Source organism: Pyrus communis, chromosome 12 (assembly GCF_041283825.1).
Source record: "Pyrus communis isolate YQ-2024b chromosome 12, ASM4128382v1, whole genome shotgun sequence".
Classification (NCBI taxonomy): domain Eukaryota; kingdom Viridiplantae; phylum Streptophyta; class Magnoliopsida; order Rosales; family Rosaceae; genus Pyrus; species Pyrus communis.
The window spans coordinates 23,116,643-23,140,394 of record NC_142576.1 but is presented as its reverse complement, the minus strand read 5'-3'; the positions used below and the strand labels follow the sequence as shown (position 1 = coordinate 23,140,394).

At 35.1% G+C, this 23,752-nt stretch overlaps 1 protein-coding gene across 1 annotated transcript; it reads left to right on the top strand.

Annotated features, from left to right (window-relative positions):
• Window positions 1-366: 366 nt before the first annotated feature.
• On the top strand, window positions 367-2,999 carry LOC137744558 (uncharacterized). Its single transcript, XM_088680694.1, has 3 exons — window positions 367-556; window positions 1,100-1,285; window positions 2,648-2,999. The coding sequence occupies exons 2-3, from the start codon at window positions 1,133-1,135 to the stop codon at window positions 2,813-2,815; spliced, it is 321 nt and encodes a 106-aa protein (XP_088536820.1). The 5' UTR covers window positions 367-556; window positions 1,100-1,132; the 3' UTR covers window positions 2,816-2,999.
• Window positions 3,000-23,752: the final 20,753 nt, after the last annotated feature.

Below are 23,752 nucleotides of genomic sequence, written 5' to 3'. Positions count from 1 at the left end.
TTATTTCAATGAGACACCATACAATTTTTGAAGTGCAAAAATCATTAAGATTTCTTATTCCATTTCCAGTTTTTACTCAACTCATTTTGGCACGTGTCCTTTAAGAACTATTTTGTGTCGGTAGTGGGAATCAATCAAATCATATATCTAAATAACATTTAACCTTTTTTTAATATCAAAGAATAATATGGAAAACTGACAATGAGGATGGGGAATAAATAAATAAAGTTATGGGGAGTCAACCGTGAGAATTGGATCTTTGAGATGCTAAAGTGAAAGATTTTACAAACTTGAGGGATGGAATTGCAGAAAACGGAGCCTGTGTAAAGCTAAACACAACTGAAGTGAAAGGAAAACCAACTTAAAGAACAGAGAGAGGTTTAGTGAACGAATTTATACTCAGAACCTCAAGGACCCAACCGAATAATCCACACTTTATTAGAGCAAAAGCCGAAAGTCATAAGCCCAAAAGCAAAAGCCATCCGGGTTTTCTTCAAAACTTCAAGCAGTTCAACAGCAACTGAGATATGCCCTTCTTCTTTTGCAGCTCAGATCTGTAAGTTCCATGCTTTTCTCTTTCACTGATTTTTTTTAAGCTTTATTAGTAGTTTCTTGGATTGTGGTATGGGGTTCCCGTTTCTTGCTTCTTAGGTCATGTTTGGTTGGTGAGAAAATGTAGGAACAGAAAATTAACCCAAAAGTTTCTTCCTTTTGTTTTTTTTCCCTTTCATAGATTGTGTTTTAGTACTTGTTATTGCTAACCAAAAAAAAAAAAATTGCTGAAGCATTAAGATATATAGGAAAGGAAGGTTTTTTATTTTTCTTTATAATTATTTTGCTATTTTCATGCTCCCATGGAAAAAACTAGAAAAATGCCATCTTTGAATCCAGAAATACTAGTGTAATATAGAAATTTAAATCTTTACAAACTCAGTCATGAAGCATGTTCCATGAAATAATTGTAAAAGGATAAATAAAGATAAAGTTTCTTGCTAATGGTTATGGGTGTCCAACCGAACTATAAATTGAGAACATACTGTCAAAATTAATAACTTCTCACTCTTTTTTGTGAATTGTGAATTTGGTAAATGTATAACAGATTTCGGTGAGCGCTGCTTCTGAGTTTGTGACAATGTCCAGACCATGGGTGTTGGTTTGTCTGCTCCTGTTAATTGTGTTTACGTCACAGTTCGAATGGAAGCAATATGGGAATGATGATCCAAGTCCAAGTACCTCCAAGAAACAGAAGTATATATCTGAAAGGGAAGAAACTGTGAAAGAAAAAGTGAGTTCTTATATATATGACTTCTTTTCTTTGCCTTGCATAACCCTTTTGTGTATTTTTGAGTTGGAAATCTACGGTTCTTTACTTTCACAAGTGTTAGTTTGATAGAAGTATACATGTCCTTTTCATTTTAACATTAGGCAATTTAAGAAATTTCAGTAACCAATAGGCTGTTATGGTCTTCGAATTCGGAAATTTATGTCATACGTTAAATTTGAATGTAGACTTAAGTTTTCAACATACCTGAGTTTAGGATCTTTTTTGTTGCTTCAGTTGGGACTTAGGTTCTAACTTCTCATGGCAGTTAATTATAACAAACTCTCATCTTCAGTGCCCAGAGTAAGTGTTTTACAACAACACATGAAAGATCCAGATACAAATGCTTGAATAGATGTTGTGGCCCCTAATAATATGCTTCTTCTGTTAATGGCTTCTAAATCCGTATTGTTTGCGCATTTCCCAAAGGCATCGCAATAAAGTCATCGTGTACTCTGCCATAGTGGACAAAAATAAGGGAGTGAAGATGACCTTTTTGAGTGCTAATGACAATTTTTTTTTTTAAATGACTGATCTTTGATTTCCCTGGGTTGGCCTTTAAATTCTTCTGAGAGAATAAAATATGCAGGATTATGTAGCTTTCGAAATTATAAAAGTATCTTCAACTGTCCTTCCTAATTTAATTGTTCTGGCCTTCTTTGTTTTACCTAGTTTTCTGCTATGGAGAATGCTTCTCCAATTGGCACAAGTTTTTCTGTATGGTTAAACTGCATTTTCGGAATAAGAAATCCTCTTGCTTATGCCTAGCTCACATCTTACCAATTCAGAGATAGGGAGAGAGGAGGGGAGGGAGAATTCACTCAGTCCAATGACTGGACTTTGAAAATGCAGATAATCCTCTCTGTTACTAAATATATTCATGAAAGGGAAAATACAATAAATCCTCTTGCTGATGCTTATCATTTTTAGTTTAATGATTTGGTTTCCCTTTCATGGAATATATAAACACAGAAAAAGGTAGGAAGAACTTTGTGAGAGAGAATTCACCTAGTGTTTGTAAACTAACGGTGCTAAGGCCATGTAATCAAAGCATTTATGTAATCCCAATACAAGTTATTGGATAAGGGCCTCTGAATCTTGTTGCATTAAGTACTTCAAAGGAAAGTTCACCTTGGATATTCTTAAACTTGTTTTTTGGCGTACACAGTTTACTACTTACGATGTATGTTACAATGCATTATTTAGCTACTTGCTTCTAACATACCTGTGGTCGCATAATGGCCTGATTCTATGGATTATGGTAGACTGCAACTTCAACCTGGTAGACAAGTCCATTAACTTCATTGAATATCAACTTTACTGCAGATTATCCTTTCCCAAGAGAAAAGTATACAGAAACTTAATGAGCTTGTGCGGAGTCTTCGAGAACAATTGCTACAATGTAGAGGTGAAAATGAGATTGTCAATGGCATTTCAGCCCCTTTGACTGAACTTCTTTCTGAGCTTGAAAGGCATCCACTTTTGGAGGATTAGTCATGGATTATACATGTTAAACATCAATATGTTTGTATCTGTAGGTAGGAAAATCCAAATTCTTTTTTATTGCTTAGCTTCATGTGAAATTACATCCGTTTAGTTGCAAAGTGCAATATCAAAACTGTTGTCTTCTGCCATAGTTGTGGATATATAAGGTTCATATGCTTTACTTTTTTGCCTTGCTCGTCAATGTACAAATCTGCCGTAGTCGGTGATAGTGAATTGATTTTGATTTGATGTCTTGGTAAAATGCGAGTCAATAGTATGGCCTTGTTTGTATCTCTGTGATATTCTGGGTAGATGGTTTAGTAGATTGAAATGAAACACGGGATTATGTAGAAAAATTGTTAGAAGCAGAATACCGGGATTGTTTATTGTTCACCCCCTTTAGTGATTCCTGGTAAACGATCAGTTCTCATTCAGCTTACCAAACTTAAACATGAACAAACATCTTGGCTGGAGTCCTGGGCTACAAATCTTGTCTTATAAACTACTAAGTTTCTGCACTGAGTCTTGGAGTCGCTAACGGGGTTGTCATTGAGGAGATCCCGATAGTATTATCATGCTGAACCTTTTTATTAGTTGTGCTGTTGCTAAGCAGTAAGTGTCGAGAACACTATTTATTAGCTTTTGTCCTTTTGTATTCCAATCAATTTTGTCCTCTCAATATTAATCTGTTAAGACAGAAAAAATGAAAAAAATTCTGTGTTCATAAGTGTACTCACTACTTAGTGGAAGAGTGTGAAGTGGGTGTAGGTTTATTCCTTGCAGCCATCATCTTATGTTTGAAGTCGAAATTATGTTGTGAAGAAACCTTTGTTGAGGTTCATATTTGGATTTAATATTTAGATGAACTTAATTATGATGAAATGCCTGCCATTTCAATTTATGAATTTGCAAAGAAACAGTTAAAAAAGGACTGCGTTTTAAATTTTTAGTACCATTTTCTGGAACCACCATTACTGTATTCTTAGTAGCCTTTCTTACCTACCTTTGTTTTTCCCTCTCCTTCACATTTCTATGATCATCATCCATGATGTAGTTTGTACTGGTAAGAAGATTTAAGGCTGAAGATTTACTTTTCTCTCTGTCTCTCAAATTAATTCCTCGTCCTGTAATATGTAGTAGTTACTGTGAAAATGGTCCCAATTTGATAAAAAGTTTAACATAAGACCTTCTCCGCTGCTGATTCAAAGTTTATATTTTTGTATTTTTGAGAAGAGGGCAAGGCCTTTTACATTGTTCCAATCAGTCCACTGTTACCCCCTGTAATTTATGAGGGTGATACGGAAACAGTCTATTTTGAGCATCATATCTAGTTAAGTTGGCACATTCATCTTTAGATTTCTCGGAAAGATTAAACAGGAGTGCCATTTCACGCAAAATTCGTCTGTTGCCAGCATGTTATGGATTTATAAGGTTCATATATTCTACTTTTTGTCGTTTGCTGTTTTGTGTTTCTGGTTGTCATTCGGGGAGATCCCAATGGCAAGTGTTCATACGTGTGTGAAGTTGGTGCAGGACGATTCCTTGCAGCTCTTGTCTCAAGTGTTCATATGGAGGTACGTTTTGATTTGAACTTGATCACAATGTCTGATGCTTCAATTTATGATTTTGGTGGATAGGCTTTTAATTGTGACAATAACTGTTTAGTAATATTTCTGGAAACACCATTACTGTGTGGTGAGTTTTAACTGTTTAGTACTATTTCTGGAAACAGCATTATTGGATTTTCAGTAGCCATTCTTATCTACCTTTTTCTTTCATCTCTTTCACGTCTACGATTATACCAGATGCACTGCTGTATTCTTTTCCCTTCCTACTGTTGTAGTTTTTACGTATGAGAAGATTCATGGCTAGCCATTTAATTCTCTTTCCATCTCTCCGATTTGTTTCCTCAACCTATCTTATTTCCCAATTTCTCACAAGTTGGCATTGAAACTTTAACATGGGCCTTCTCTGCTGCTGATTCAGAGTTTGTAGTTTTTGTATTTTGGATGGGAGGGGCAACCCCTTTACATTATACCAATCCGTTTCCCGCATCATATCCATAGTTACTGCATTCATCATAGTGAGAAGTTCCACCTCCATATCAAAGTCAACTTTTGGCAGAGGTAGAGAAATCAAGTCAGGTTAAGTATTAGGGTTTAAGAAAATGAACGAACATAGCATGAATTTTAACTGTATTGAACCGATTTACAACCCTAATCCTCCACAGCAATCATGGGCAGGTGAGAACTTGGGTTCTAGTTAAGGTCAAGGGGCCTCCTTGATGTTGCTGATACATATCAGAAGTCAGAACCTGCATTCATAGTTAGGGGCCTTGCAAATCAATATGCATCTTTAGATTGCAGGCCAAGTTGCAGTCTCCATTGTTACTACTACAGTTTATTCTGCCAGAAAAATAAAACATTAATGTAGATAAATTTATGAACTCCTAATTCAAGGAAAGAGGAAGTAAATAAGATTTCCTTAATATAAAGAGGTTAGGGTGGTCATTGCCAAGGTGGTGGTGTAGGGGGAACAATGGTGATGAGGTGGTGGCAACGATGGTAGTGACGACAATGGTGGTGGTGGTGGTCTGCGTCAATGGTAGGTGGTGGTGGTGGTGGTTTGTTGGATAAAGAGTATAAGAGTGTAAAACACGAGATGGTAAGAAAATTCATTCTTCAAAGTAAGGATATTACGAGAACTGAAAATGTTCATTAAATGCTCTGTTTCGTTTTTAATAAAAGCAGCTTTCAAAAGCAAATTAGAGGTTGCTTTTAAAGGGTGTTGTATTCTCACAAGGCTACTGCTTTTAAAATAAACATAATGCTTTTGATTTGATTTTAAACACTTTTTACTGTTTTAACTTTGAAATAAAATATTTTTTACTGAAAAGAGAAAAGAAAAGAAAACAATACCGAACAAGGCTTGTGCTTTCTGAATACCTAGATAAACTATTTTTAGTTCCTTGCATGGATCTAAATTCTGTAACTTCAGCAAAATAATAGACATTGCAAGTTTTAGGCCAATCATATCCAGGCTGATTTCCCTTTCGTGGTAGCTGAAGACACTCGAAACAGAGACCCACGACCTCCTTGATTCTGAAAATATTTGAAGCAGTCCTAACTAATGTCACACAGAAATAAGTAAATTTTCTCTCAACTTGTGTCCATTATAATTCATAGGGAGGCTGTTTTCATATTTATGTCTTGCACATCATCCATAAATGGGAATCTCACCCACCCATTGGAGAAAATCTGCCGTTCTAGTAATGTTGTATACGATTATATGTCTATATCTCTTATCATGTAACTAGACACATAATTATGTACCTCTGTACACCCAATAAGCATCAATTTTTATAGATAAAAATCGACAAATTTCATTGATAAGAACAACAACAATACAAGGAGGCAACAACAACCCACTAACTACAACATTCTTCTAAAAATAAGTCTAAGATGAAGTCCGAAGGTTCTTCAAACCAGGTACAACATACCAAAACGAAGAGCCTAGTGAGCCAGGCAATGAGCAATTTCGTTAGCCTGACAACACACATGGGTGGAAGAAGCTCCAGTGGTCCCAGATAGCAATGTTTTCGACTCCTCCACAAATTGTCTCACAAAAGCTCTACAATGAAAACACTTGGTCATATCGCTAGTTAATGTGGTATACAACTATATGTCTATTTGTCTTATCACATAATTGTACGCATAATTATAACAACTGATGACGCCCAAGAAACTCTCTTAGTTGATTGAAATTCTCAAAAACATTGTATTTATGAATCCACACAACAAAACAACTACATCAAAAGTATCTTGAGCAAAAGAAAGGAAAAAACAATGCATGTGCAGTTCTTTAACAAACCATAAGTGATAAGCCTCAATCAAACTCAAATGGAGTTCTCAAGAAAAGTTGCATATGTTGGTTGCCATGCATGCATTTGCTTGATTACATATGGTTGGAGCAGAAGTAATCATGGCCATTAATCTGTAGGGCGTAGTCTTCGATCTTTATCACGCACTAATGGAGGCACATTTAATGGCTCCTCTAATTTTTCATTCCATGTGCTGCTTAATTTAAAGAGAAACCAAATAAGGACATTTCAATTCGAGCCCTAAGTAACAAACCAGCTTGATGGCTTTATGATTAAACCACATTAGGAAGCACTGAGGCACCAAATTATTAATCCAACCCTACCCACCTGAATGTTTGGTTTACAAACTTTTTTTTTAATAGTATCTACACTAAGGGGGAGTGGGTGAGCTTAGTCTCACAATGAACTAGCAATAATGTGGTTCAAATCCATCTTTGGTGAGCATCGAACCTAGCTAAGACCTCTCTCTTACAAGTGAAGATGAATACCATGAGACCGCATAATACTAATTGGCACAAACTTATTTAAAAACTTGCCTAAACCCTAAGCCTAAAACATGAGAAATTTTTGTGTACCAGCAACACGGTTACGTTATGTATTGCTATTACTCCACGTGTTATGAATGGCTTTGACGACCAATTGAAGACAAAAAATTCATATGTAGTTTATAAACTAGGGATTTGGATCCTCTCCTGAGCTAATGGAGAGGATCCTCCTGGCCAGTCATCGTGGACCGTTAGATTGGATAATCCAACGGCTACAAACCGGAGATCCTTTTAAAGTTATAATAATCGTAGCCGTTGAATAAAAATCCAACGGTCCACGATGATGGGTCAGGAGGATCCTCTCCATTAGCTCAGGAGAGGATCCAAATCCATAAACTAGTCTGGCCTCGAAAAACTTATCATAGTGTAATGAGTAGTAGAAATATTTTGTGCTGAACAAAAATTGGATCCAGAGGTAACTGTGCTTTTTCCTTTTTGCATAAATTACTGGGGTTGGACCTGGGAGAGCAAGAGTCCACTAATGATTTCGTGGTTTTATTTTTATCAATTTTTGTAGAAGTAATATTTTATTTTCCATATCTAAATTGTAGCAGAGAGGAGAATCGAGCGCAAAAGTATAGCAGAATGTAAGCTTTATTAAAGCTGCAAACTTGTTTTTCACGTGTTTAAAGTCTTGGGATCACAAGAGGTTAGGATCAACTATACTTGTAAGCTATTAGGGAATGTATGTAGACAGATAATGTGTAGCTAAAGAAGTCCTGATGTGAATAGGTTTGTGTATTATGATATGGATACTATAATTTTACAGTGATAAGGATCAGTTTGAGCACCCATCATCTCCAGTATAAATAGGGTCCCTGCTCTCACATTTTTTACGAAATACAGAAGGATCCTCGGGCCCCATCGATGGAGTAGTGCATACAGTGAGTGTTGAAAGTGGACGAATCCTATTTCCTTGCTGCAATGGCTTCTTCAGATTAGTAGTTAATTGGTATCGTGAACTATTTGGTTTCCGCATAATATACTCTTACACAGGAAACACTTCCACTCTGGCTAATGTGCATGAGGTGGCTGTTAATAATCAAGATTACCCCTCTTCATACCTTAATATCATGATCGAAATCATAAATTTTTTCATAAAAACAAGGGTTGAGTAAACAGTGAATACAAGAAAAAAATCTCAAATGCCCACTCGACCCACACGTGCATTTTTGCATGTGAAAAAAAATCTCATGTCACGTGAAACAATTTATCCTTGTCCACAAAGCAAACTCTTTTGTTTATTATCAACCCGATAAAAGTTGGTCTTATATAAATCTCAATCCCATCTTTGTAACAGATATGATTGGTTGGTCTTATATAAATTCCAATCCCATCATTATGATATATGTGATTGTGGTCGTATTAGTAAATGTGGTACATGTAACATTAATTAGTTTTTTGTTATTTTACTCAAAACGGCCTAAAACATTTAAATTTAATCACATAAAGGGAATTGCTTCGCTCATCCTCAAATAGTTTGTGTCTTGACATTTTAGGATGAACTTCCTCATGATTCTTTGCAAACGACGCAATGTCCTGGCATAAAAGAATAGTATGAGTTGTCGCAATCCCAAAACCCTAGACTCTAAACCCTCGCACACTTGCATGCGCATGGGCAATTTTTCACCATTCTTGTATGCATGTGTCAAAAACACCAACGCACATGGCCATAATAAAATTCCATAACATTCAGTGAACTGTGGTTGCAATATCTGAAAGGATAAATATTGAAATGATCCTTCTTTTAAAAAAATTTTGAGCAAAACTTACTGATGGGGTTGCTTTAAAATTCACATTTAATTTATGCCTCTATATTTCGTTGTACAAGAAAATAGAAATGAATGGCTTCTTGAATGGTTCTAAGGCAAGTTTAAATCTTATGTACTCATTTTGTATGTAGCTTCTTTGTGGCCTCTACCATTGATTGACACATGTTAAGTTTATAACAATAAAATTAAGGAGGTTTAAGTTTATGACAACAAAATTAAGAAAGGTAAAGTCTATTAACATATATCAATCAATGATAAAGGCCACAAAAGATTTGATATCTTTTAAGGCAGAGGAAAATTGAATGTGATCATAAATAAGGTGCACTTGAACGGAGTTTGGTTTGCAGGGAAGCAATATAATGAATGTTCATGGAGCTTGAATATATGCTTTCTCCTCGATGTGTTGGGTCTGGAAGAAAGTAATCTGAGAGCCCTTTCTCTTTACCCAGATTTAGAGGCTAATCATCTAAACGTAGGTATGCCACTAAATGCTTTGGCATGCATTTTAATGAGGTGGGAGGTTGAGAGAATTCAATTCAAGTTTCATGAATAGAGTATCAAAATTTATAGCATGCAACTGTTAGGATTTGTATATCATTTATATATGACAATGAATTGTGTACCAAGTTGAACAGTATTTGATATGTGTACCAAGTGGAACAGTATTTGATATGTGTACCAAGTGGAACAGTATTTGATATGTGTACCAAGTAGAACAGTGTGCTTTGATTTATATCTTTATCAGGATCGAACTTCTTCATTCGAATAGTAGAATATCGGCCACGCCACATCGTAAATTTAGATTTTTCCCTATGTATTACTAAAAATACAGACTCGTTTTCGTTTTACAAACGATATTGATGCAGGGATGACTTTACTCTATGCAATAAGTGATGAGATGATGGAGTTTTAGAGAATTTCCAATTAGAGTAGATTCACGAGTCTATCAAGAAGGTTGTATCAGAATTTCACCATTTAATTCCAAGGCATTTGATTGTGGCGATAGGTTAAAGGACTAGCGGGCAATGCTAGCAGATTGATCTGTTGGTCTTAGTTGTGACTTTTGAGCATCAAGATGGCATTTTCTGGAGTTGGGTACAAAGTTGTAGAGGACGTTCCGATCTTTAAAACAAGACCTTTTGGACCATATTTCGTGTTGATTTGGTCTTGAAAACGTGGAGGGTTTCTAACTGATTGCCTAGTTAGATTAGGATTGTAATTTTAAGCTATTCATTAGTTATTTTGTTTCCTAGTTTTCTAGAAGATCTTATTTAGATAGGATTAGGAATAAGGTGCTGTTTATGAGCACCAGCCGGCCAACTATAAGTACTAGAAATAACCATAAATATAAATACAGATCGTTCTCGTATCTTTTAAAAAATTAAAACATATAACAAACAATTACCACTAAACAAAAAAATTAAAACATCTAACAAACAATTACCACTAAACAAAAAGCTAGCTTTGGTATTGTTATTGTGTCTTTTGCACAGAGTCTATAGGCATTTACATTTTGGTGTGGCTTCAAGAAGGGAGTATGGTTTTTTTCTTGGTTGAATCCATAAGGGGGGTTTATGTCAAACACTAGTTGTCTATATGTTTATGGTGACACTGTAGGTTAATAAGATTTATAGTTTTATAGATTGAAAGATCACTTTGTAGTTGTATAGATACACACACACACACACACATAGAGACAGAGTCTATTCATACACAAACACACACACACACACACACACACACATATATATATAGATATAGATACATGGCTTGACTGACGCAATGTTGCTTCAGGATTAATTGAATTATTACGATTTTCTTTTCACTTCTATTTGCTATAAAATTTGATAAGAGATACGCATTTATTCCTATGTTGTTTTGAAGGGCCAAGGGCCACTTTGATGATGAGTGATCCATGGAAGATGGATCCCACGTATATTTTTCAATAATAAAAAATTTATCATATTCAGAAATTCTTTTGTTGGAACTTATAAAGTGGTTGGTTGGTTAACTTGGTTGCTTCAAAGAAGGATAAACTTGTGGATTACGGGCATGTGATTCTGTGATCTCACCTCTCTCGTCAATTTGAGCTATAAATTTGAAGTCAATGAGAATTTGCTTAGAATGTGATGGGTGATCGTGAAACTATGATAGAAAAATATCCCCAGGTCCAACATGACTTTGTAAATTAGGATTAGATTATTATTTGGCCTCAAAAAACCACACACTACATAACTTGTCTCAAACTTTCTAAAACCAGAACAGAAGCTTCTTTTGGCCCTTTATCGGGACACCATTGTAAACTACATGGTTACTATTCAATTTCTCCAGAAGTTATATGGGATGCAATGCATTTTTCACGGGAATAAAATATGACTCCGACTTGTAAATAATAGTATCCTGCTACAGAGTTTGCAGTTAAGTTGGTTAAAAACATTTACAATACATGCATATTGCATGAAATACTATTATTTACAGTTTAAGACATCAATTTCAACATATTTTGCATGGAATACTATTCAAACATTATTATTTTTTGATATATTGGGGGTCCTCTAAGGGTTCATGTACATTTCACCGAAATAAAAACAGACGACTGAAATCCTGTAGAAAGATCCACAATCGTAGGGTCAACTCTAATTAGTTGAACTTGAAAGTTCAAATAAACGTGCATCATGCCAAAGAAAATAAAGCGTTCATCATGCATGGAAGATATTTTCTTCATTCACGTTGTTCTCCATCAGTCCAATCAATTTGGGCAAAGAAAAGTATAAACTTCTTTGCATAGAGGAATATGTAAAATGAACGTAAGCAACTTATACAAATATGTTTGTGCAAGGAATCTAGGTTTAGAACCAGTTATCCTATCAACATACACCAGCCAAAGCATGTGTCCATTTTTTTTTTTCCCTAAAAAGCTCAGTACTTTTGCCTCCATGTTCTATAAAACTCATGAAGTATGAACCCTAGTTCGGAAAAAATGACGAGAATAATCTTGAAAAATGTATGCATTCTTCCTTCGTAGCAGTATTTATATATGTATATCCGAAACAGGTAGGTATATATATATATATATATATATATATATATATATATATATGTCCTTTTTTTCGATACTCTACATTAAACTATACTAAGGGGAAGAAAAGTTTCATCCTCAAAACGCAATGGGTTAAAGAAGAATGTCCTAATCACCAAGCAATCTATCACTTGCAAGTATATGCCTTTTTAGATCAAGAGAATCCCAAATATTCAATTCATACCCATCATATTCTCAAGTATATAAATACGTAGTTATCCGTGAATGCCTTAGAAAACTAGACTAATGAAGAAACACAACCTAGTTGTGGCCTTTAGTGGTTCTCATTGAAGTCCCTACTTAATAACCATTAACTGAATGCAGCTTACTATTTACTCCACAACCGAATGGCCAATTCTTCAAAATAAAATATTTGGGTAAATTATAAAAAACTATCTCAACTATTATTAGACCAACCACAGTTTTATACCTCATCTTCAAAACATTTCAATGTCATACCTTATCTTACGAATTTGTTGCAATTATACCTCTGTTACTTTGTCTGTCAATTCCTCCATTAAATGCTGACTTGGCTTATGATGGGTCCCACTCCCTTCATATATGGACTTCCACATTGGTTTCTGAAACACGTGGATCATTTAAAAGGATGACATGTGTATATTACAATAAAAAATTAAAAATTGAAAAAAAAAATTGCCTTGTAAATCGTGCAATTCAAATTGAAGCCTAAAGCCCCAACCGTGCAATTCCATTTCAATTTTGCTCCAATTCCCAAATCAAAGAAGAACCCTAAACCTAATTTCGTATCACCCACCCCAAATCGTGATCAATAGTTCGTTCAGAGAACCCTAAGTTCGTCTCGTCATCGCCTACTTTCCCCTTGTTCATTTTGTTGAAAACCCTAAGTTTCATTGGTTTCCGAAGGATTTAATAGTATTTAAAAGGATTCGAAATGGGGTGGAATGTGAACAAGGATCTTGAGGAAACGACGCCTACCTATTGTAAGTACAAATTTCAGTTTGTTTTGTGCTTTGTTGCTTCCCTTTTTTATTCCTGTTCTTTTGGGTTTGTTGATTCCAAAATCTTTGTTGGCGATGGGTGGGTTTTGTTGATTGTTTATTCAAAATGCTTACTAATATGTTGGAGAATGAGGGTCCTTTGGGTGTTTTGTTTATTGCTGTCGAGAAAAAGGTAGTTTGTTTACTGTGCTTTGGATAATTGTTTAATAAAAAATTTGGTGCTTGTTCTAATTTGGGTTCAGCTTTTTCCTTGTGGTGCGCTTTTTCTTTTGCTTTGTTTGCATTTGGGGTGGGTTGTGGTCCTAGGGTTTGTTGGTTGCACTAACTAGGGTTTTAACTAGGTTTTTTTTTTTTTTTCCTTTTCAGGTTATCCAGACCTATTGTCCATTCGTTTGCATCATGGTGGGGAGCTTGGTAATGAATACTACTATGGGGGGGGGGGGAGTTGCATATATAGATGATTGCGACAAAGACTTAATGTCACTCCATGTGATAGATGATATGGTGGAAGCTCTAGGATATAGTGAGATGTTCATGAACTACTATTACAAGATTCCTAACATGGACATTTGTAATGGTTTGAAGCACATTCAGAGTGATGCCAATGTACAGAAGATGTGCAACTTTGTTCCAAAGGCTGGAGTGTTAGACATGTACATTGAAGAATTGTCTGCAGAAGAAGCCCTCGCCAAGGAACAATAGTTTATGGAGTTTATGGAGTGCACCGGTCCAAGCATATTGGTTATTAAGGAATTAAGTGATGAAGAAGGGGATTTTAGGGTAATAACTTGTAAACCAAGAAAAAGAAAGGGGTTGCTAGCTATCGAAGGACCCCAGGATAATAATAGGGTATCTGTTGAAGAAGAGGTGGTTGTTATGTGCTTGAATGATGGTTTACACCAAGAAGAGGTGGCTAGTACAAGTGTGGCTGAGGTGGCTGGTACAAGTGTGACTGAGGTGGGTGCTACATGTGTGAATTAGGTTGAAGATGTACAAGTTACTCGAGAATGAGCTTTAGAAGATGTACAAGTTGCTGAACAAGGTGGTCTAGAAGATGTACAAGTTCTTCAAGAAGGTGTACAAGTTGGTGAAGAAGATGTAGGAAATGTACATGTTGAAGATTACAATGAAGAAGGTGATGGGAAAGACGGTGATACCTTTTTTAATGTACTCGTCGATTTTGAAGGAGACAAGGAAGAAAGTGATGAAGAAGATGCTAAAGAAGACAATGACTTTGTAGATAGTGAATATGGTAGTGATGAAGATAACCCAAAATTTTTCCAAGTTTGATAGGATTCAGCAAGCAGATGAGGTGCAATATAAGCAAAGAAAAAACAAGGCAAACTAAGGAGAGCATTGAAGGAGAAGAACAACAACTAAATGAAAGAGAAGGTGGGCAAAGTAATAGAAGACAAGAAAAGGTTGAAGAAGTTAGAGATGAGGTGAATCTGGTTCATGAACCAGATTTCAATTCTGATGATCTGGAAAGTGTACACTCTGAAGATAAGGAAGGAGGCAAAAAATAGAGCATTATCCAGAGTTTAATGAGAAAACAGACATGAAGAATCCACAACTTACTCTAGGGCTTATTTTCAGAGACAGTGTGCAATTCAAGAGAGTTGTCATCATGTACTCCTTAGTGAAATGATATGTGGAAATTCATTTTCCTAGGAATGAGAAGTTGAAGAATACTGCAAAGTGTACAAAGGCTGCCTTTGGATGTGTGATGCTGGCAAGATGCATGGATCAAACATCCAAATCAAGACAATCTTTGATCACCACACCTATGGAATGACTTGGAAAAATAAGAACATGACTTTTCCTTTACTTATAGATTTGTACTTGGATCAGATAAAGCTCAATCCCACATGGCATGTGGATTCTTTTTTAGCCACTATGGAATCTGAGTGGAATCATGGGTGTACAAGGATGAAGGCTTATAGGGCATTAGATAGGGCTTTGAAGATTATTGAAGGGAAAAATGCAGAGCAATATACAAAACTGTGGGATTTTGCTAAGGAATTAAGGAGGACTAACTTTGGAAGAACTTTGAAGTTGAAATTGGATCGGCAAAGGTTTCAAAGGATATATGTTTGCTTGGGGGCATGCAAAAAAGGTTTAAGGCATGATGTAGACCTTTGATAGGTTTAGATTGGTGCCACTTAAAGGTTTTACATAGAGGGCAGTTGCTATGTGTTGGGGGCATTGATCCAAACGATGAGACATGGGTTATTGCTTATGCAGTGGTGGAAATGGAAAATAAGGCAGCTTGGATTTGGTTTTTAGAACTCTTAGTTGATGATGTGAGTATTGCAAACCAAAATGGGTGGACATTTATCAGTGACAAGAAAAATGGGCTAATTCCAGCATTTCAAAAGGTTCTCCCCAAATGCCACCACAAATTCTGTGTAAGGCATTTGTACACAAACTATAGGAATTTGTTCAAGGGGAAAACTTTGAAGGATGCTTTATGGGCAGTTGCCAAAACAACAACAGTTCCACACTTCAAAAAGGCAATGAAGGATGTGAAGAAGCTAGATGAGAAAGCCTACAATTGGCTAGTGAAGAAGCCTACAACTCAATGGAGTAAGTCACACTTTGACCCTATCAAAAGTGTGACATGTTTACTAAATAATTTGTGTGAATCCTTCAATGCAGTCATACTAGTGTCAAGGCAAAAGCCTATTGTGACTATGCTGCAAATGATTCACACTATGTTGATGAAGAGAATTCAAATGAGGTGAGGTATAATGATGATGCAAGTAGGAGAATCCTGCCCTAAGATTAAGAAGAAGTTGGAGGAAGCAAAACTCTTAAGTGGCAGGTGCATTGCACAATGGTCAGGATGAACCAAATTTCAAGTGGATGCTGGAGGTAGGAACAATATATTGTGGACTTGGTTAAGAAGACATGCTCTTGTAGGAAGTATGGCTTGACGAAAATGACGCACCTGACCTTGATATACTCCAAATACCAGGGTAACCGACACCCGAAGGTGATGAAGCCATATTAGGATGCATGAGAATTAAAACAAATAATCAACATAAATAAAACTTGTAAATTTAATTATAATGAATGTGTAATTGTTGAATGTGTTCAGAGCATACAACTAATCTAAGACACTAAAAAGGAATATTATAAAATTGAATGAACAAAGGGATGGGTCCTACATCGAGAGGACTCGAAAATGCCAATGTGGAAGTGCCTTGACGCGGAGATTGTACACCTTGATTCTAAGTCCTGAGGGGGCACAAAACAAAACATGAGTGGACCAAGTTTATATATATATATATATATATATATATATATATAATACTAAAACAGTTATTCATCAACTTACTAACCCTCAAAGTTTATGAAAACTCAATAGCATAATATTTAATAGGTTTTCCGAAAACCCTAGCATGCCATAAAACTTCATAAAACATATATCATATATAGTGTGCTTAGTGGTGGTACCATAATCACCCAAAGGCAGTATCATTCACCCGTAGGCCCTACATCACATGACCGAAGCCATATAATGATTTCATTCTCCCGTAGGCAGGACTAAATCTTTAATTCGCCCGAAGGCAGCATCACTCGCCTGTAGGAAAATCATATGAATAACCATTAAATAAGCACATAAAAACATGAACATAATATTTCCATAATATATGTATATATCTCAATGGAGCTCAATAGCTCAAACATCATATCATAAATCATATTCATAATGTATAATCATAAATCCTTCAAAGAATGTAACTCTGATAAAGCATGATATTTCATAAATCATGAATCCAATTTTCTCATAAACGTTTCATAAAACGTATCCATAAAATCATGCTTTTCATGTATGCATTTATAATAGTAAAATCATGCAATTTGGAAGGGGTCCACTCACCTTACATTGTTGGTGAAGAGCCGTGCAAACAAGTGTGGACAGAAACGCCACTAACAAACGTACCTAAGCACATAAAGGGTCCAATTAATAAAACTCTACCATAATGATTGAATTTTAGAAAACGGACGTTATAAATGAATTCAGGACTAAACTATGGCGCGATTTCAATTTGGTCCTCAAACTAAATTATCAGATCGTGTCGGCACTTAAAAGGAGGAGAAGAAAACTAGTGAATTTCAAATGACTTTTTGCCTACAGTTATTTCCAAATCTATTTCAAATTCCTCCAATCTAATGTTTTTAGTTTGTGTAACAAAAGTCAAATTCAAGTCATTTCTTTCAATTCCTCCATTTGAATGTGATTCGTTCTTATCATTAGCTCTGCCACTTTTGTAACAATATAGACCGTAGTTTAAGTGGCACCACCTACTCTATCTCAATTTCTTAATGTTTGATCGATTATATTTGGATTGCTACTTTGAGTCTTATTTGAAAGTAGTGGATTTTGTTGTGCCTTGGCTGATTATCTTCACCAACATACAAACCCACAGTTGAATAGTTTAAAATACAAGAAATAAAGACACCGAGAAATTTACGAGGTTCAGCAAAAACCTGCCTACGTCCTCGGAGAGATATTGCTCTTCACTGTGAGAAAAACAGTACAAGTTACACATGAGTTAAATCGACATAACCCAATCCCATATCCCTTGTACACCCACTCACAGAATTTTCCCAAGAGCCTCACTCTACCCCCAAGAGTTCTTTCACAAGAGATCTTTCACTCTATCTCTCTTGATTTCTCTCACCCGTGCCCATGGTAGAGCCAAATGCTCTCACCATCTCTTTGGATGCTTTTCTCTTCATACATTCCTTCTCCTTTGGCAAGGCATTTAAATAAAAAACAACCCCTTTTCTTCTCCTCCTTTCTTCCACCCGAAAGCCAAAATAATTATGGCTTTGAAAAAGCCACAAAACAAGGAGCAAATCAAGCCACAAAATAAGAAACAAATCAAGCCACAAAACAAGGAAACATAATCCTCATCATGATGTTCCCTCATCAATATTGTTTTGTTTCCTAGCCTAATTTGGTCACTATCCAACAATCTCCAACTTGGCCAAATTGTACCCAAGTCCATTGGCCTTACGTACCAGCATGCACACTCTGAATCAACCTCGTTGGTCATGTTCCGATTCAGTCACTGCCAATGCATGTGCAGCTGCTGCAAGCAAAAAAAAAAAACATTTAGCTTCAGATAGGATCTCGACACATCCTCGTCTCCTCTAGCAGGTTTTCCTCCTCTTCATTGTCTGCAACTTGGAAACTTGTCAGTGCACCCATTTCCAGCAACACCTGTCGAGCCAGACAAACATTCCTCACACTTCTCATTCTTCAGGACCATCTCATCACCTGTGAATCCCATAGCTCCACCTGCTACAAAACCCCTGCAACACTTGAGACTATACATCACTAGGAGATGTGTTGCTTCGAGTACCTAGAGGGCATACTCGAAGTCTTCCGCCACAAAATTGCTGCTACCTGGACCAAGATCATCCTTTCTTTTTCTCAAAGGACAATTTATCTTTTTATGCCCGAATTCTTTGCAGTCATAGCATTGTGGTCCCTTGCCTTTGGAGCTTGATTTGAACCTGCTGTCTCTCTCAAATCCTCCTCCCACTGGTCATCTGTCATTTCTTTAGGCTTCCCATCTTTTCCCTTCAAAGCTCTAACCAAGCCTTGTTGAGTCAAGACATCATTTACTCTCATCTGCTAGAGAGTAAAACTGCCATTCCCATTAAACTTCTCAACTGAAAACGACATGTTTGTAGTCATCATGGTGAATAATAAATCTGAACCTTCAATGAACCAAAGCTTCCAACAAAGCTCTGATACCAATTGTTGTGCCTTGGCTGATTATCTTCACCAACATACAAACCCACAGTTGAATAGTTTAAAATACAAGAAATAAAGACACCGAGAAATTTACGAGGTTCGGCAAAAACCTGCCTACGTCCTCGGAGAGATATTGCTCTTCACTATGAGAAAAACAGTACAAGTTACACATGAGTTAAATCGACATAACCCGATCCCATATCCCTTGTACACCCACTCACAGAATTTTCCCAAGAGCCTCACTCTACCCCCAAGAGTTCTTTCACAAGAGATCTTTCACTCTAGCTCTCTTGATTTCTCTCACCCGTGCCCATGCTAGAGCCAAATGCTCTCACCATCTCTTTGGATGCTTTTCTCTTCATACATTCCTTCTCCTTTGACAAGGCATTTAAATAAAAAACAACCCCTTTTCTTCTCCTCCTTTCTTCCACCCGAAAGCCAAAATAATTATGGCTTTGAAAAAGCCACAAAACAAGGAGCAAATCAAGCCACAAAATAAGGAACAAATCAAGCCACAAAACAAGGAAACATAATCCTCATCATGATGTTCCCTCATCAATATTGTTTTGTTTCCTAGCCTAATTTGGCCACTATCCAACAGATTTCCTATGTGGTAGGATATTTTCTCTTCAATTCATTATATTTTGGATTCAAACGCGCCTGATCCTTTTGTTATTATGTAAATTAAAGTAGTAATACCGACCATATTACAAAAAAAACTTTAATCTTATTTATTTAATTTTAAGGACTAACTGCATTTGCCCTTTAAGTATGGTGTGATATTTGAAATGGATCATAAAGTTTCAATTTTCTCATATTATACCATTAAAATTGTTTAAGTATATGCATTTGAGCTATAATGTTTTGTTCTTCATTAAATTGATGATTTGGAGAGTTTGGGACCCATTTACGATCTTATTGCCAAGCACTTGGAAATAAAAAACTCATAATGGAGCTTCTGCTTCTACTAATTTGATGTTTTGTTTCTCAACGCGACAAACCAATTTCACAATTTGGTCCAACTAATTAGTGTGAATGGGTCCACACATTACATGTCATCAATTTAATGGTAGATTAGATGTTCAAACGGAAAAAAGCACAAGTTGATTCAAGTTCAAAACGTTATGTTACAATGTAAGAAAATTAAAACGTCATAACTCAATATTAGAGGGTGTAAAATGTAATTAAATCCTATTTGTGACTTATGAGCACTCAAAAAGTTATATTGTGCTCCAATTTTACGAAAATACAAGTGAAAACTTGTACAGAGAGGAGGGCATGATGATAATTTTAGGATATCAATAACCATACTTGATTAATAATTAAGAAACTTTTTCATGCTACGTCCCACGTTAGAACGATGGTTAGTTTTTGGAGTAATGATGCCAAGTAATGTATGAAAAAAGTACATAAATGAAGTGAAAAAAAAGATCTTTTTTATCGAGCTTTCCAAAGATACAACAAGCTGGATCATGCCCTTCAATTGGAGAAATTTTTAGTTGTGAGTGGTGAGAACTTTTAGGGTGGGACATCATGTGTTTTTATGTAAGTGGTGAGAACTTTTATTTTTTAAGTTATTGACTTTTTAACACACATATTCCACTATTTATATAACGACACGTGGTCTACCACCCCTTGTGACAGTCACACTTAAAAATCTCTCGCTCAATAGTCTTCAAATCCGTGGCAGTTGACTCAGGCAAGAAGCAACATTAATTTTCTCCGTCCAAAGATCAAAAAAAAAAAAAAAAACGTGCGTTTTACACAAAGAAAAATGCTAAAGAGACGTGAATTTTTTGTCATCTCATCTTTTTTTAATAATATTAATATGAGAATTAACATTAAATTGTGAGGTGACAATGAGTTCTTGAAGAGTTGCATTTAAAAAAAAAAAATCTCTTTAATATTTTCCTTACCCGAATATACTTTAACTTCAGAAGAAAAAAAAAAAAAAAATTCGCATAGTCATGCTTATCAACAAATTAATTATTTCATGCTCATCTATTCAACTTTGAGAGAAAAGCTCATCAAGAATATGACGTAGAAGCCAGTTATGTTTCACTTTCACCAAACCATTTCCCACGGTTCACTTTTTTTCTTTTTTTTCGTCAAACCATTTCTTTTCTTACAAATTACAACACCGTATTGGATTTCATAATATCATGAATGCTCAATAAGAATTCATAAGAGAAACTTAATGTTTGTTTCAAATCATTATGACTAATTGCTCTATACCACATAATACTCGACTTTTTTTTATAAAAAAAAAATTATAAATTGAAGATAGAAGATTACAAAACTGAAGATGACATGCACGGAATATAAGTAAAGAATTCAGTGACCAATTTCAACATAAAATATTTGGAGAGAATAAAACACAACCTATAAGAAAAATTGCTACCGATACAGATCAACTACAAATTGACATAACATGACATATATATCTATAAGCGAGAACACTTGAGAACTCACATTCACCTATAGTGAGAACATGAAACTCACCTATGGCGAGAAAATTACATAACTCATTTAACGACAAACTACAAAATACAGACAACTCATACTTATGTGTACTTACACTTGAATTTGAGAACTTGAAGTTTCATAATGAGAAAAATTAAACTTTCACAAATATGATTTTTTATTTTATTTTTTATTTTATTTAAATCTCCCTTCCAACCTTTTTTTTTTCAGTAAAATGAATTTTTCATATTCATAAATACTGGCCCTTTTTTGCTTTATCCTTCTATGCAAGCAATTTACAATCAAAACGAAAAATTAGTATGTAAAGTTAAGAGAATGATGTAATTTGATTTAAGATGGGACACCATAATGCACCCCACCTATTAAATATTGCATCCAAAATGAGTCATTGACCATGCTAAACCCAATTAATATATGAACTGGAAAATTACATACTATCCCTCTCGGCATAATCATTGAAGAAAGAGAAACTTTATTTGGACTCAACTATCCTATCTCTACACCCAACTAAAAAATTTTCTCTACTAAACTTTCAAGTTTGCCCTTAAGAATAAGAAAATAAACATTGGTGTTTTTATTTCTACACCCAATAACTAAAAAAAAATGGCACATGTCTCCACTCCTTCATTATTTCCTGCGAAACAAGCCCAAATGACAACAAAATATTCTCGTGAGTTCATCAACAACTAAGCTTGCTAAAAACCCTTGTTGCATGAAACCCTTAGCACCCTCATTTATAATTTTAGTAGAGAAAACTTCTTACCAATTTGTTGGACATGAAATAAATTCCTACAATATGAGAAAAATGCTTCCATGTCAGTGTCTATTAGAAGAGATAGGAACAAGGGTTTCTAGCAAGTTAACTTGTTAGTTTTAATAATTTATGCAAGTAGCCAACTCCCAAATAATGGTTCAAACAATCAAACATATCAGCCGAAAACCTACGCTAAAATTATAAATGAGGGTTGATAAGGGTTTCCAGTAAGCTGACTCGTTGATGAACTCGAGAGAAAATTTTGCTGTTATTTGGGTGGGTTTTGCCGGAAATAAATGAAAGAGTGTACTGGTGTGCCAGTTTTGAAGTTATGTGGTGCAGAGATAAAAACACCAATGTTTATGTTCTTTTCTTTTCTTATTCTTATTTATTTAAGGGTAAATTTGGAAGTTTGGTAGATAAAACTTGTTAGTTGGGTGTAGAGATAAGATAATTGGGTTCAAATAAAAATTCCCTTGAAGAAATAACAAAAAAAAAAAAGCAGAAAGTAATATACATATGTATTTGTTTTTGCATTTTTGGACATAAAAATCATAAAGTAATATACATATGTATTTGTTTTTGTATTTTTGGACATATGATAAGATAATTATATAAATATATATATATATATATATATATATTAAATTCATCTAAATACGGAAAGAAAATTCAAACTTTAGATGCAGAAAATGAAGCACACTGGTTTATTAAACTTAGCTAAACTTATGACTACAATATACATATTTGTTTGAGCAGGACATATGATTGTGTATATATGTGTATTTATATTTAGATACACACATACTATAATGTAAGCAATAGTTTAACAAGTTTTCCTTATCTTATTTAAATTGAAATTCAAAGTTTTTTTTATTTTTTATTTTATTTTCAGGTCATGGACAATGAATTAGATTCCCTATTTTGTAGGGAGCACCTAACTTTAGAAAGTCAAATTATGTCCATTGCTAAGCTTCAAGACTCAGTTAAAACTTAAAAAAGAAACCCCAACAGTTTCCTTTCTCTTTCGAAAATCAATAAAAGATGGTGTATAGACACGAGAAACACTTTGTCAAATTTATTAGTATTAGATTTGATAACAACATAATTTTCTCTGAAAGGTATTGTTAGCCAACCAAAGGGACACGCCTGACAATGTATTATGTAAATCACTAGCTAAGCTAATTGGGATCTTTCAATTTAGACATGTACTGTAATGTAGTTTCAATTTAATTGATTTCTCTAGAAAGAAGAAGAAAAAGATAATAACAAAATATTTTGAAGCGATATTTTATACTACATTCATCGAAACTATTAAAGGACTTTCCCATGTCGGTGCAAGGACAGAACCTAGCTCATTGTTCCAACTAACTTTACTAAGCGTAGATAAATTGAGCTATTGCAGTGGACTTTTAAGTTTGTTATTTGTTTCAAGGGTCAATGGTATTTACTGATCTACCAAATCAAGGGAATACTGGCTTGTCAATTAATTTTCTGTATCATGAAATGTAATTTCTGGGTGTGAAGAATTAAAGGGCCCCGGGTGCTTGTTAGTGTTTACTTAAATTTCATGATATGCTGTTGAGATATATTTTTACATGGGTAATAGTTAGGGAGATCATCTATTTAAACCAAATTTTATAAATCATGTCACGTGGTTATTGATTGATTGGATT

Coding starts and splice junctions, on each gene's coding strand:
- LOC137744558 (XM_088680694.1), top strand. CDS start 1,133: ATGTCCAGACCATGGGTGTTGGTTTGTCTGCTCCTGTTAATTGTGTTT. Junction 1,286..2,647: donor AAGAAACTGTGAAAGAAAAA/GTGAGTTCTTAT, acceptor ACTTTACTGCAG/ATTATCCTTTCCCAAGAGAA.